Here is a 16152-nt window from a genome sequence, read left to right as displayed (position 1 = left end):
GAGTGACCTGAGTGCTTGTGTTATGTGGCGGATCCTGGCACCCGACAGGCAGCTAACAGTAACCTTCTCCTTGTTCAGCCTAGTGAGTGGACATCACTGTGGCTGACTATAGAGTCACCTATCGTTAGGGTGTTGGGTATGTTATTTTGCCTTAAGGGTTGTGATTGTATAGCACACTGGTTTTGTGAAGTATGTGTTTCATGGTTTGTGTTGAGGGTGGAGGTTGCTTGGTTGTCTGCTTTGGAGGTCTCTGTTGCTTCTGCAGATTTTTATTTAGAGCCTCCGAGTATGTTTTCGTGTATTTATGTGTGTTTTTGCTGGTAGTGGTTTAATGGGTCTAGTTGAGACTGGTGGTGTGATCGAAGTATTTCCCTTCCGCTCTTGACTGTCTGATCCAGTCTTGGGTTGAGGGAGTTTGGCCTCCAGTTTGGCTGTATAATTGCATCTCTTGCATGTATTAGTGTTTGGTGGTAGGAGGAGAGGGTTGTCTGTGTACATGTGGCAGTTGTAACATTGCCTCTAAATGCCCAGATTCACCAGTTGGACTGGAGCGTACACCTGAAACTGCCCTTTAGACATGCCTGGATAGGTACAGTGAACTGTTTTACTGAATGGCTGGTAAGATCGAATAGAGAGCCTTGTCCTTCTGTACAGTATAGGGGGGTCTAGTGCTAGGGTTTATAAGTGCTTGCTATGAGTTTTGAGCAAGTGCCAGGCTGAGAAATGAATGGCTTGAGTGCTTAAGTTGAAAGTTTGTCTAGTTCCAAGGGAAAAATTGAAAAGGAGACTTTGTGGAGCCGGGAATAGTTATACTTTAGCTAACCGGCACTGCCCGGCACCCAAAAGTGGGCAAATGTGTTTTTTATAGCAGGGAAATGGAAGAGATAGAAATTAGCCCAGAATGGCCAATAAACTACTAATTTCTGGGCTGAAACCACTCCTCCAGGTTCTGATAGGCTGCTCAAAGCTCCCCTCTCTCACAGGTGAACAGAGAAACTTCCTTCTAACCAAGTAAGGTATGGACAAACACAGAGATTTGTAACATAGCCCTGAATTCAGCACTAACCTGAAAACTGGACTATTCTAGCTTAGAAAGGCAGGACACAAGTATGTATATTTTTTTCCCGAAAATACAGCAGATACAATAAAAAAAAAAACTTTAAATGCACAGAAAAGAATATTTATTGTTACATATTTCAGATCGGAGTTGTAGTCAATGCTCCTAGTAATAAAATAGGAAGAAACACAAATACAGTAAAAGCAGATGAATAAAGTGCAATTCTTTATATATATATATATATATATATATATATATATATATATATATATATATATATATATATAAAAACAATAGAAAACGAACAAACTGATTTAAACAAGTTACCCAATTAACCAGAAAAAAGCTCAGAACTGAGCCCTGTTCCAGCAGTCTTCAATCAGACAAGTTCTAACTGCACACTCCTGCTACTAGGGTGCAGGGAAACCTTCTCCAAAAAAAGATGGCCTGGATCAGTGCTGAAATTATACAAAGAAAGCTAGATTCAGCAGGCCTGAATCTGGTCTATGCTACAACAACAAGGCACACCAATTTCAGAAAGAAACAGTTCAAATAAGCAGGCCCAATAAGCCTGTGACCAGGAATTCCCAGCTTTGAAGGGCAGAATCCAGCCTCTCCTCCCACAAGAGTGCAGACCACAAACCTTCTTTATGTAAAATAACTGACCTGAAGCCCAAGTGCTTAAACCAGAACTAATACATGTTTACAATAGGAGACACTGAGCTTTCAATTAGCAATTCCCAGCTTAGAAGGATGTAAGCTACCTGTCCTGTTTACAATAGGAGACACTGAGCTTTCAATTAGCAATTCCCAGCTTAGAAGGATGTAAGCTACCTGTCCTGCCACAACAGTACAGACCACAAACCTTCTTAATGTAAAACAATTGGTATGAAGTCCAAGTGCTTAAACCAAAAGACCCAGACTAACAGTTACAATTTAATCAGGCTACTAATAAGCAGTAATAAATGCAGCAGAAGAAATAAAAATGAGTACTTTTAAGAAGAAGCAAAAGCAAAATAAAGTAGGAGAAAACACAAATACAGTAAAAGCAGATGAATAAAGTGCAATTTTTTTTGGTTAGTAAAGTGCAAGAAGAGAGGAAGGAAGAACCTAAGTGGGTTGGCCTTCTCAAATCTTCTCTCTGTATTAAGTAGAGTGAACACTAGACTCAGAATATGATCTCACTGTACTCGGTTAAGTGAGCAAATGAGATGGAACCAGGAGGAGTGTTCAAATACAGACTTACAGGAGGGGCGGGCAATTCCAGAGCCACCAACACTAACACCAAGACAAGAACAGGGAGGGTGGGTAGGGAATTAACTGCAGAAAGACACACAGCACACACTATTCAGTGAAACACACAATTAGGTAACGTAAAAAATGAAATACAGTACTTTTAAAACTGCAAGTTTGTACTTAACAAAAGACTAAACTACTGTACTGCAATCTTTCACTTAACTTCAGCTTCTAATGCAGGTGATTGCAGCCAACCAAGTCTCTCAGAAGATGAGCATAAAATGAATTCTCAAACTTTCTGGCTAGAACTTAAAGTACAGAGGAAGCCCTGATAGCCCTAGTGTCTGCTCAAACCCTGGCAAAGAACTGATGCTGGGAAAACTAAGTGATATGAAAATGATGTGCTGTATTGTAATACATGCAATCAAGGAGCTGCCTTCTTTATAAATAAATTGCCTGCATAGTTGTCTAAATATTTCCATCTCCTTCTTTTAGAACCTACAAGCAGCCCATGAAGTTCACCAGTTTGACCATGATGTAGACGAACTTAAGGCTTGGATGCAGGAGAAGGAAGTTACAACTGACACTGATGATTATGGATATGACCTTCTAAGTGTACAGACTCTGCTTCACCAACACGAAGGGCTTGAGGTATACTGGTTTTCTTATTTCTGGTATCTTTAAATTCTAGAATTATGTTTCCTTGACATCATATAGTGTCATGTTGATTTGCATTGTTTCTCGATTACAAGCACACAAACATCATGTTATGTGTGTGTGTGTGTGTGTGTGTGTGTGTGTGTGTGTGTGAGTGTGTGTGTGTGTGTGTGTGTGTGTGTGTGTGTGTGTGTGTGTGTAAATATAGATATACATATATATCTATATCTATACCTATATATATATATATATATATATATATATATATATATCTATATATATATATATACACATACGTATATATTTATATTTATATATATATATATATATATAGGTATATATTTAGATATATAGATAGATAGATATATATGTATATATATTTATATATATATATATATATATATATATATATATATATATATATATATATATTTGTCTCCACGGAAGTTATCCCCTCATATCAGGTAGAAGTAAAACGTTGTTCCATGTTAGTCCTCAGAAATAACAGTATCACCCACCAGTTGTAGTAGTTTCCTCTCTGAGTCAGACAGACTTTTCTTCTTTGTTTACAAAAATGGGTTTACTGAGCATTTTAAACAGGTTTTTACAAAGTGGCATCATGTTACATATCATATATATTTTCAACAAAACAAAGATGCGAAAGACACTGCTCATATAACTAACACATATTCCCACATTATTGCATTACATAATAGAGTTCCCCCACGATATTTTACACATCATTACACTGTATGGATTTTTGACAGAACCATATAGTGATAATAACATGTAATTTCAAAGTACCAACGCTTTTGGCCTGGATAACTTTGTCATATACACATACTTAATTTAGCAGTTTGTCCTAACTATAAAAACATACTAGCAACACAATAATCTACATGAGTCACAGATATTATTATAAGTGGCAATCTAACATTGAATCCACTCTCCACTCAGTTGTTCAGGGCCTAGTACAATGCATTGTAAGTCTAACTTTGTAAGGACTCTGCCCAAGCTCATATAGGATAGCTATTGATGGCAAGTAGCGCCCTCCTCAGATTGGGCAATAAATCAATTATTCTTGTCTTAAATTATTTTATATATAAAAAAGCTGGTACTTGCACTGATTTCAAGAATATTGTCCAATACCTCACCCATTTCTGCTGGTCAGCTCCTACTGAGACTGCCTTCACATGTCTCTGGTACAAAATGAAGTTTACATCCAACTTATAACTAGTCATGCATCTGTAGCAAAGCTTTGTAATTGTCTCCTGCACAGTAACATGACTTTGACAGTGTTGTGATGCATATTTCTTATTTGTTTATTTAAGTTGTGCTTGTCAAGAAAGCTTATAGATCCGCGTTCCATTTTCCAGGCTGGCCTGTGAGCGCATAGAAATTAGTTAACTTGTTCTTGGATACAAGCTCTGCAAGTAAAATCTGATAGGATTCAGAGCAGGATATCTAACTTTGAAAATCTGCGTATTTTTCCTTTTCTTTTTCTGAAAACAGTCAGACTGGCCACTTTCTGGAAAAGCTTTAAAATAAAATTAAAGCCAGTGACAGGGTTATGAAGAAATTGCATCTGTTAACTGTATGTGGTCTGTACAATGCAGCTTGGCTTCATGGTTCTATCATTAAGTGCCTATAGTTAACCTGGACCACCGAATGTTTGTTTGTGTCTTTCGGCTTTTCCCGGTTAGGGGTCGCCACAGCGGAACTCTGGTCCGCTAATGATTCATAGTGGATTTTTACGTACCGGGTTACCAGCCCTGGCGCACAACCTTCAACGAAGGCATGCCCCATTCACGTATGCCTCCACACAGAAGACGCTCTAGCTGAGAATCGGACGGGAGAACATCTTGCTATGAGGCGACAACGCTACCGCAGCACCACCACCGCAGTTATTAACCTAGACCACCAAAAAAGTTTTGCCAAGAAATGTGGCCTGGCTATGCACATTAACATGCTGGAATTGCAAAGGCAGGCTGTGTGGACTTCAAATAAACATTTTATAGATACACTTTCGGTAACCTGGACCACTGAAAGTGTATCTATAAAATGTTTATTTGAAGTCCACACAGCCTGCATTTGCAATTCCAGCATGTTAATGTGCACAGCCAGGCCACATTTCTTGTGCTCCCATATTACAGTTTTTACTCAGTTGTAAACCCTGTATATATATATATATATATATATATATATATATATATATATATATATATACAGGAAAAATGCAACCAATGGATCTGCAAGGTTCTCCTCAGTAACAATATTTACTTGGCACTCATAGAGTGTATAATTGCGCATGTATATGATTCCACTGGAGAAAAGATACTTTGCCAGCTGAGGGAAACTGACTAATGAAGCCTTTAAGTGTCCAAGTTCTTTTGTCAGCTGTGAAACTGCAACTTCCCATTATAGGTTCATAGGTTCATAGGTTGGTACTAGGCTATCAGCCCTAGGGCCTATACAAGCCTAGCCATAACAATTCCCTGGCTATTTCTTCCCACATTATTTACTTTCCTGGACCCCTGTCTAGCAGGGTGACTGACGTGATCCCTGGGGTGAATTTCCTTTCTCCCATCCAATCGTCAAGGTTCCTCTTGAAGAGGTCCAAAGAGGCACTCTGCTTGACATGTATGGGCAATCTATTCCAGAGTCTGGGGAGTCTCTGGGTCAAGAACCTATCCCTCCAGCATGTTTTGTGTATTGTGATGACAAGGTTCAGATCCCTGGAGCGTGTAGCTCTGAGGGATTGGGATTTCTTTAAGTGTAGCATGTCCAACAGCTCTGGGTTTGACATGGCCTTGTATGTTAAGCAGAGATCGCCTCTGAGTAGATGATATGCGACAGAGTATAGCTGGAGTTTTTTAAGGCAGTCAGCGTAGGGCATCTGCTTTAGGCCTGTGATTCTTTTAGTGAGGTATTTCTGAGGCCTTTCCAGTTGTTGCAGATGTCTTGAGAGGTACATACCAAATGGGGCATTGTATTCTATAATGGGTCTAATGAGGGATGAGTACAGTGGGACAATGACCTCCTTTTTTCTGGATGAAAAGCCCTTCGTGATGAGGTGTGCCACATAGAAGGATTTTCTGACTGTTGTGGCGATGTGGTTATCGAAGATGAGACCACTGTCCACCTGTGTCCCTAAGTCTCTTATCACACTTTCTGTGTTTAGTGTACTGCCACCTATATGGTAATTCATGGATACATGTTTTTTCCCAAAGGGGATAACAATACATTTCTTGGCATTGAGTTTGAGCCCATGGCTTTGGCACCAAGCATCTGTTTCTGTAAGGCCCTTTTGTAGAGTATCCACATCATTTGGGGATTCAATAATGGCTCCAAGTTTGCAGTCGTCTGCAAACTTTGTTAGCCAGAGTCCCTTAGTGTTGACCTGTACTTCAGAGAAGTAGATGCCAAACAAGAGCGGCCCCATGACTGAACCCTGAGGTACTCCACTTGTCACTTGTCTGGAGCTGGATTTGGAGTCGGCTACTTTTACAGTGTGGGTTCTATCAGTAAGCCATTTAGCAACCCATTGGGTGACATAGGGATTAATGCCCAACTTAGTAAGTTTATCTATGATTCCAGAGTGGGGGGTGGTGTCAAAGGCCTTGGCCAGGTCGAGATAGGCTGTGTGGACCACCTTACCCTTATCCATGGCTCTGGAGACTGATTCAAAGAAGTCAATCAGGTTCAGGAGACAAGATCAGCCCTTCACAAACCCAAACTGGGTGGGGTCCAGTGTTTGAAGGTTGCCAATGTCTTTGTTTATAAGTTCCATGATAATACGCTCCATGGCCTTGCAGATAAGGCTTGTCAGACTGATGGGACGGTAGTTTCCGGGATCCAAGGTGGATCCTGCCTTGTGGATTGGGATAACTGTAGCTCTGCGCCACTCAGTGGGCACGAAACCTGAGGTGAGGCTATGATTAAACATGACACTTAGGTGAGGTGCCATTTCATATTGTAGTTCATGTAGTACACAGCCCAGGATGTCATCTGGTCCCATGGATGCTGTATTCTTGGCTTTAGAGAGTGCGTTTTGTACCTGTGTGGCTATTATTACTGGAATTTGGCAATCTTCCGGTATTGAGATGGGCCATTTAGGGGGTGAGAGGGGGGTGAAGTTGGCACTGAATCGATCTGCCAGGATATTGGCAATATCCTTCAGATCAGTATATTTAATGCCATTCTGTTTTAGCTCAGAGCAGATCTGAGCATTGCCATTTAGATTCTTGACATAGTTATAGAATGCTTTGTGGTTGTCTTTGGAATCTTTGACAATTTTATTTTCGTAACTAGCTTTGGAGGATTTTATGAGGCATCTCAGTTTCTTACTGAGGCTAGTAAGGGAGTTTTTTGCATCCTGGGATTTTCCTCTTTTCTGCAAAAGTTTCTTCCTTTTGTTGTAAAGTTTGTTTATGGCAGGGGACCACCAGATTGGCTTCCTATTTTTGGATGAGAGCATTTTGGTTCTATTTGGGATGGCACGATTCATGCATGAGTGGATGTGCTTGTACAGTGCCTTAGTGTAGGATTCAGCAGTTGAACTTTCAGTTCCCATTTGCATGGGTGTCATGAAGTTTGTCACTTCTGACTTGAGTAGCATGAAGTTGGCTTTGGAGAAGTTTTTTATGGTGGTTTCTTTACTGGGGGGGGTGGGGGTGGGATGTGGATGTTAAGGGTGATTAGCTTATGGTCAGACCTGACTAACGAGGGGGTGACCATATGTATGGAGCATTGATTTCCCATGTTGGTAATGACCAGATCTAGGATATTGGAGCCCCTGGTGGGACTATGGATTAGTTGATCCAGGGCGTTGGAATTTATGAATTCCAAGAACCGTTGCGCAAAGGTGTTGGGACATGAGTAGTTTTCCCAGTTAATGGCAGGGTAGTTAAAATCACCCAGTATTAGGGTGTTTGGTTCCATCTTAATATTTTCCAGTATGTTTAGAAAGGTGTAGTGAGAATCTTGGGGTATGGTGGGGGATCTGTAGCAAGCTATAATTTGGATTGCAGTCTTACCTAGTGTTAGTTGCACTTGGAGAATTTCAGACACATTGTGTTGGCCAACTAGCCTGGTGGTGTGAATATCCTTGGTGAATATTGACACTCCTCCACCTTTAATGTTTCGGTCCTGGTTTGGTGGCCGAAAAGTGTGGTAAGAGTTGTAGCCTGGTATTGCAGGGGTGCTCTCTGGAGCCTTGAACCAGGTCTCAGTTACTGCACAGATATCGATGTTCTCCATTTTTAGGAGTGCCTCGAGAGAGTGCATTTTGAGGTTTAGACTTCTAGCATTGAGTATGAAGTAAGTCTTTAGATTAGTGTCCCTGTCAGTTCCATTGCCTGATTCCTACGTTCTAGGGAAAGCAATATAAACTGGAAACATCCATCAATGACTGATTAAGCAAGCCTCACAAAATTTGTTGTCTAAATCTCAACATGCCTCCACCTATATACTGATCTTTGGATCATTTTGTAATCCTGCCAATAGTATTAAATCTCACCATATTTGTTTAATTTCATGTAATTCACAGGGGCTGCATATGGTATTGGCAGCAGGACCCCCACCCCTGTAAACAGAAAACAAAAACAAAGATTTCATTCTAAAAATGAAAATAACAAAAATAATTATTTTTGTTAATTCAGTTTTTGTAGCTAAGCTCAGAACTCCTTGCATGCATGGAGTTCCCTGAAAGTCCAATTGAAAAAAAAAACTCAGCTGTGTACTAAAATAGGGTGGCATTGCAAGGTTCTTCCTGCCTTGTCCAGAAAGTAGAAACCACACTCATAAAGTGGCTCACCAGGCTGCTGTGTGAAACAAATAGCTGTTTCCATTGGCTGAGGCCACCTCTGGTGACTGAGGCAGCCATGACTGAAGCTTTAAGGAAAGAAGAACGTAACAGCCGGTAATATCTGGAAAGAAGCAGAAATGCTGCAGCATGTTTTTTAAGGTAACTTTATACATTTTTCTTACTAGAGAACTATGCATGGCATTTAAAATATGTAGGGAGATAACAGATACTAATTTTTGTATTAAGGGTGTGTTTGCATGCAATACATGTATGCTTGTATATATGTCTGTGGATATGTAGGTTCTCAACTGTCCTTTTGCATTTTTGTTTCAGACATATCAGATGAAATATTAGAACATATTGTTCTGAGTCTCTGCTTATCTGTAATGCTTGCCTAAATGTATGTACAGAGTCACCGTTGCAAATAAGGGTTTAAACCTTGTCCAATGTACTAGCTTAAGATAATAAGTTCACTTTTTCCTGTAAGTTTCTTGTCCCTTACCAGTATCTAAGAGTCTCTAATATTGCCCTCATATACTTTTTCTCATGAGCTTTTCATTGCTATCATTTTTTTAAAACCAACCATTTCATCTGGTAGATAGTGTCACAAAAAGTGATACTGCCAGCACAGCTAGCTGGACATTTATAAATAATTATATGTCATTTGTGAATATCAACATGATTTATATAAGATGCTTGTGCTACAACTGTATTAGAACTGTATGTCATGTGTATATCAAACTGGTCTGTACAGATGTGTTGAAAAGGTATTTTATAAAGTGTTTGTGTTTGAAATATAACCATAGTGTGCCCTACTGGAAGTGAACAAAAATGTACATGCACCATTATAACTGTTTAAATGTATATATTTTAACAGTGGAAAATGGAATACAGGAGTTTAATTTCAGAAAAATAACTGAAATTAAATTACTTTATGGCTAGGCCATAAAAGATGGTATCTTTCAGTTTTCAGTGCAGCAAGAGACACAATGTCTGTACTAGGGAGCTCTCTGTATTGTCATTAGGGTGAATTAATTACTTGTCTTGAAATGTGAGGGAATGCAATTGTTTTATGGCTTCCAGCATCTGCCAACGATCTGTGGTCTATGTTTTTTTACAGGTAGATGCTAAATGCTACCAACTGCCGTCAATGTTTTTTGGGGCCTGGGGACTAGAAGTCAGATGACAAGAAATGACGTCATTCTGCAAGCTAGCCCAGCAGTAATATTTGAGATATTATTTTGAGAAGTCTCTTAGTGAGACAAAACATTCTGTATTCTGTCTTGGACTTGACAATAACAAGATCCACTTATCACACCTGCCTTGCTCTAGTAGTAAGTTCTTAGGTTATAATAATTATCTTAGATTCAGTCAGGAATATAATAAAGCTTAGTTTAGATGATTTTCTTTATTTACTTGAGACTGTCCTGCAATGTTGTTTTAAATATTCCCTGTGGTTTTGAACTCTGATGTCACTGTGAATATATATTTAGTATTGTCTTGTTCTTTTATTATTTATTATTAAATATATTAAAACTTTTCATTGTGGCTAATCTGTGTAGAGATATTTAGGTTTTGAGAGTACTTGCATATTTATTTGGTGACACTGTGTGGGCCACTCCTAATAGCCTTGCTCTTGATCAAACTACCATTTGTATTAATATTAATACCACTTAGTATATGGGGTACCCTTAGAAGAACCTTAAAGTAGCTGACAAGGAGTGACTGGTGGCAGTAATAACTACCTTATAGTCTGGGCAGAAGGGGGCATAGCTAGTAAACCTGTGCCAGCCTTGCTTAGTTTTCTTCTTGATTCTTGACCTAAAATATTGAGAGATATGGGGGAATGAAGTGAGCTAGACAGCTGTTAGCTAAGAAGATACAATCCTGTATTTTGTTTATGTATTTATTCATTCAGTTGCAGTCACAGTTTTGTGCTATACAATCAGCCATGCAAGTGACTGTAACTGATGACCATGTGTGTGTGTGTGTGTGTGTGTGTGTGTGTGTGTGTGTGTGTGTGTGTGTGTGTGTGTGTGTGTGTGACAGAGATTGTGTGGATGTGTGCTGCATGTCTCCACACGTGTGTTTATGTGTGTGTATTATATATGCAGGAATGTCTGATGCCATAGATGTCCTCGACTGGTTTTGTTTTCTCAGAATGTCTCTAATGTTTCTTCATATGTTGGTCTGCTCCTCATAAAGTTTTTTTTTTTTTTTGGCAAATGAATGAGAACTACAATCACTACATCATGATATTCATTTACGTTCCAGATAGCCTTTAGAAAAAAAGCATACTGATGCAAAACCTGTTATTCTAGCAAATACGTAAGATCAAAATCTATCCCTGATGTTGGTTCTTTCTCCCCCAGTATTTTAATTTTCTCCCTCATTCTTGAGCTGAGTGGCTGATATGTATGGGGTGGGGGAGTTGCAATGGGTATGCTGTATTCTGACAAAAGCAAGCTGAGAAGATAAGTAATGGCCACACAGGAATGCATGTAGTTATTCTTTAATTTGATCACAGTCAAAATTCTGTGGTAAACAGTCCCAGCTATAAAGCAGCTGTAATTGATATTCAGGTGTGTTTGTGTGTGTGTTTATGTGTGTGTTTATTTGTGTGTAACATATATATGTGATGGGGACATAGGTGATTTCAGCTGTCACCATAGCTCTCAACCTCTTGGCACAAAAAATCTGGACAGAGCCAAAAGTAATGGGGGACAAAGACTTAAAAAATTGAGACACATTTAAAAATTGCTCTTATAAACTGAGAAAGTTGCTAGAACCAAAGTCCTTGTGTTAACATACATTTTCTGAAGGCTATGAAGTCTGAAACTCAAATGCCTATTATTATTTACTGAATTCAGTCCTCGCTGATTTGCCACAAAAATCCAGAAATTCACTCATTTTATGAATAGTAGACCAAAGATATGAAGCAATATAAAATTCTGGATATTACACAAAAATCTGGGCAGTTGAGAGACATGGCTATCATTGATTTTGCAGAATATCTCTAATTTGTTGCCTCATGTTTTGGTCACTTCCTAGTAATGTTTGTTTTTTTTCTGCAAATCAGTGAAGATTTCAGTTAGTAAATAATGACAGACACATGAGTTTCAAACGTAAGAGCCTTCAAAAAAAGCGTGCAAAAGCAAAGCGTGTTATTCTAGCACCTTTCTAAGCTAAGGGCAATATCTGCCATTGGTTCCCATTATGTTTTATCTTTCTCCTATTCTCTTGAGCTAAAAGGTTAAAATGTTAGTTGATGGGTGCTGTAGGTTGCACTACATGCAGAATATTGAGGAATGATGTTTAAGGGAAGGCAGGAATTGAATAAGCTATGTAATGTTTGATTGATTGATGATAATATAGAAGATTATATCTGATATATAATTTTGCAACTGAAACTATATCAAAATGGTTATTCATTAATATAAATGCATGATTATAAGTGATAATTCTATAAAGATGTTTCTTGTTTAAAAATATTATAAAATACAGATACTTAATGATGTGAGGACTGAGACAGTTTTAAAGAGAATGTAGTTATATCAGAGTACAGCCATTTCTGTTGTTCACCTGAAGAGGGCATACTTGTAAATGTTTGTATATAGTTGCTGCTGTGTAATTGTACCATTTTTACCGCAATGCAGAGTGAAAGCCAGTATGACTTTTATGTTTAATTTGTAATATTCATAATTGCCATTTGGAGGCAAATATGTAGCATCTATGATAACGCTTAACTATCTCCATATATCTGCAACTAACTGTTAGGTTTTCATATCCATGTTCTCTCATGCTTGTTTTCATTTTGTGTCCATAGACTGAACCTGAAAATGGTCTATCTAGATCAGTGTTCTACTCCTGTTAGCAAACGTACATAAACAATTATTTAGCTTTAACTTCTTTTCCAGTTGTTTAACATGTAAAGCTGTTGATTTAATTTCATCACATAGTAAAAAAAAATCACAGTTCTTGAAAAAGTCCTGATGTGCCATTTTCAACATATCCTCAAGAAAAAAGGTAATTTCTCATTTTGACAGTGCTTCATAAAAAACTGTTATGCAGTGAACCACAATAATGTGTGGAGTGGACAATCTGTAATGCACCACTTTGTTTAGAAGCACATACATTTATTTTTTATGGGATTTAAGTGGCCTCCCCATATTGCCCCAAAGAAGATCGCTATAATTCTAATCTCAAGGTCTTCTTAAGTCAAATATATTGCTATCAGATATGTTCCAATACCTGCATGCTTCACAACATCTTAATGCAAGAAATCTGGACAAAGCCTGACAAAATGGGGGTACAAAGGCCTAAAAATAGGGCCATATTTTAAATATTGCTCTTATAAACTTAGAAGGTTGTTAGAGTAACAGGTTTGTTTTAACATTCATTTTCTGAAGGATTTGAAGTCTGAAATTCAAATGTATGTCATTATTTAATGACTTCAATCCTCGCATCATCCCAGTCATTAGCCAGAAAACTACAACTTTTATGGGGAACAGACCAAAAATATGAGCCATAAACCCGGAGAGTTAAGAGGTATGAATGTCTGGTAAATAGGATTTAAACATGTAAGGCTGTTTTAGATATGTCATTTTATATAAAAAAAATATTTAACTCCTTGTTCCATTTTATCAGTAGTTTTTTTTCCTATCCAAGCCTTATGAATGGATCTATTATGATTAAATAATGTGTCATTTAATGACAATTGGCCATTTATTGTGAAGAAATTGATCACTTGTAAATATGTCTTCCCATAGCTAAATTTAATAGAGAAACCTTTATGATTAATCACAAAAGTAATAAGATATAAAAAAGCAGACACTGCCTATCTTTAAAAAAATTGCCCTAGTCATAAAAGCAAATGCAGAAAGTATTTGCTGTTCTTATTCAGTCATTCAGATCTAGCTATATAATTATGAATTTAGCTTGAGTTCAAAGACTGAAAGTAGTAATAAGATATTCTTTAATAACAACAGAAAACTAAAAATAAAATTATAAAAGAAAATTGTGACTGTAACATTGTAATAAATGATCAAGTGAATACCCATATACTGGATATATAAACATACCTGCAGAAAAAAACTGAAAATTGCACTATTAAGAAAACATATGATCCAAATCCTCCGTAAACAGGAGTAGACATATTTAAAATTATATAAAGATGATCAAATAACAGAGTAAAATGAGTTTTAATGGCTGCCACGGATTGCATTAAAAACTAAACTGACCTGCGACTAGAGAACATAGCTGGTGAATATCTAAACTACAGCAGTTACTTTAAACAAAATGTTACCTGTTAACCTGAATAATCTACCTCTGTATATGGATACCTAGCATGCCATTACAGACACATGGGCATTCCCACATTAATCGTTTTGTTTTTTTGTTTGTTTTTTTTTTGTGACCACTAATTGCCTTGGTGTTTTTTGTTTTTTTTTTTGTCAGAGAGATCTTGCAGCAATCAAGAAAGAGGTGGATCGTACTGAAGAAGAGGCTGAACGCCTCAGCCGCCTGTATCCACAGGTCAAAGAAAACTTGCGGGAGAGGCTAGAGGAAGTGAGAGAGTCTTGGGAAAAGTTGTTCAGAGGTTCCTTGGAAAGAAAAGAAAAGTTGGTACAGGCAGAGAAGATTCAAGTCTACTTCAATGAATGCCGAGAGCTCATGTAAGTATAGTGGATGTCCATTCTTAGTAGAACTGTCTATTCATCTATGGTATTGTAAGAAATAGATGGAAATGTTTCCAGGTTTAGAGTCGGAGTTCATTTCCCTTACTCTGAGCGTATTCTGCTTTGGTGTGGATTTAATTTGGCTAAGCAGTGAACACGCTTCCTTTAATTATCCTGACAAGTGAGACTGTACATGCAGGCTGTATTGATTTGAATAGACAATTCGTGTTTGAGCCGGCTCTGCTGGACCTTACTTCTCTGTATGTCATGTCATAAGCATAACATTCATACCTACTCAGTAGATTTTTGCAGTTATGCCCACTCAGAATTTAACATTTGCTACATTTTGCTCACTTCATTTTAATTGCAGGAGTATTTTGTTACTGTATCTAAATGTATAGTAAGGTCCTATAAAAACATGGTTAGTGGGGTTTGTGTCTGGTGGTCAGTATAGCTAATCTACATTAATGATAACATTATATGCAACATTTTAAAATCGTATTCAAATTATTATCAGTTTTGTTTTGCCACAAATGTATTTCCTTCCAGTTTTGTCTCAGTTGTGTAGCTTACAGTCTGATAAAGGAAGTGATTACCACTGGATCTGGCTAACTAACTTGACTCAGACATTCGAAAAGCTTGCCTATGAGAGAGCTACATAGAAATACATATGCAGTGGGTACCAGCCTCCTTTCTGTGAAAAAGATACATGTTCACTTAGTGCTTCTTTCCACTTAGGTTGACAGGAGCACACCATATTATAGGGTTAAACAGCTGTAAGACAGGTACCTCTACTGACTGCTTTTGTGTGACTGTTACTGAGGCAGGCTATACACTATCACTATGACATTAGAGGATGTGTATTTCCTTCTTTCATAAGCATATATGGAAAATCGTAGATATGATGTTACATATGTTAGATAGCTATAAATATAATAATCACACTCACTTGAGAAGTCACGTTTTCCTTCATGCAAAATCCACATGCTGATAGCTGTAATTTTATTCGTATTTTTCCTGCCTCATCTACAGTAAGAAGATAAAGTTAGAGCACAAATACAAATAAATGCCACAGATCCAGATAGTAACCTTAATTATAATCAGATTTATACTTGATAATCTTCTACTTTTCAATGTGTTATGAATTGCATGCATTTTCTGACTTATTTTTGTGTTTCTGCATTTTCATCTTTACAAAATTACCTTAACATTGCAATATATAAAAAACATGACAGCTGTTTCTGATCTGTGTCACTGCAGACCTATTCACTCCATGTTGGCTGTGAATGAAATGTCACAACACTTTCTTTGGGAATTTGTCACCCTAGCTTTTATGCAATTTCACCTATCTAAATTTAAGGTTTTTGGCCAAGCAAACATACACACAATAAGGTAATTGCAGCTCTTTGTTCTCACAGATTTATTGAACCTATTTGAATTCAGGTCTATTTTAATATGTGCTGTCATATATTGCACTTTGATTTCCACCTCCGGGGCCATAGACCTATTAGACATTTGAGAATTTAACAGGTTTTTAAGATTTGTACTTTGACAGTTAAGAAACCAATAGCAATGACAGAAACAGACAAATTTGAGGAGCTACATGATCCCTGGAGTTTTCAAAAAGATAAAAATAAATACTATTTTGCAGCTGAGGAATCTGCTTCTTGTAGTGTTTTTAAAACATGCCAAATAACTGACTTCTGAAAATGGCACTG

The 16152-nt window shown here is 37.7% G+C and overlaps 1 protein-coding gene across 1 annotated transcript in view; it reads left to right on the top strand.

Moving 5' to 3' along the window:
* Positions 1–16152, top strand: part of SPTBN5 (spectrin beta, non-erythrocytic 5) — a 1783454-nt gene that overhangs the window by 1475034 nt on the left and 292268 nt on the right. Inside the window, exons 58-59 of the mRNA XM_044073536.1 lie at positions 2789–2944; positions 14214–14431. Coding sequence (XP_043929471.1) covers positions 2789–2944; positions 14214–14431 — 374 coding nt within the window. The remainder of the gene's footprint in view (positions 1–2788; positions 2945–14213; positions 14432–16152) is intronic.

The sequence above is a fragment of the Protopterus annectens genome, chromosome 6.part0, assembly GCF_019279795.1.
Source record: "Protopterus annectens isolate FY-2018-M chromosome 6.part0, PAN1.0, whole genome shotgun sequence".
Classification (NCBI taxonomy): Eukaryota; Metazoa; Chordata; order Ceratodontiformes; family Protopteridae; genus Protopterus; species Protopterus annectens.
Note: the sequence above shows the minus strand (reverse complement) of the source record. Positions and strands in the feature narration are given on the sequence as shown.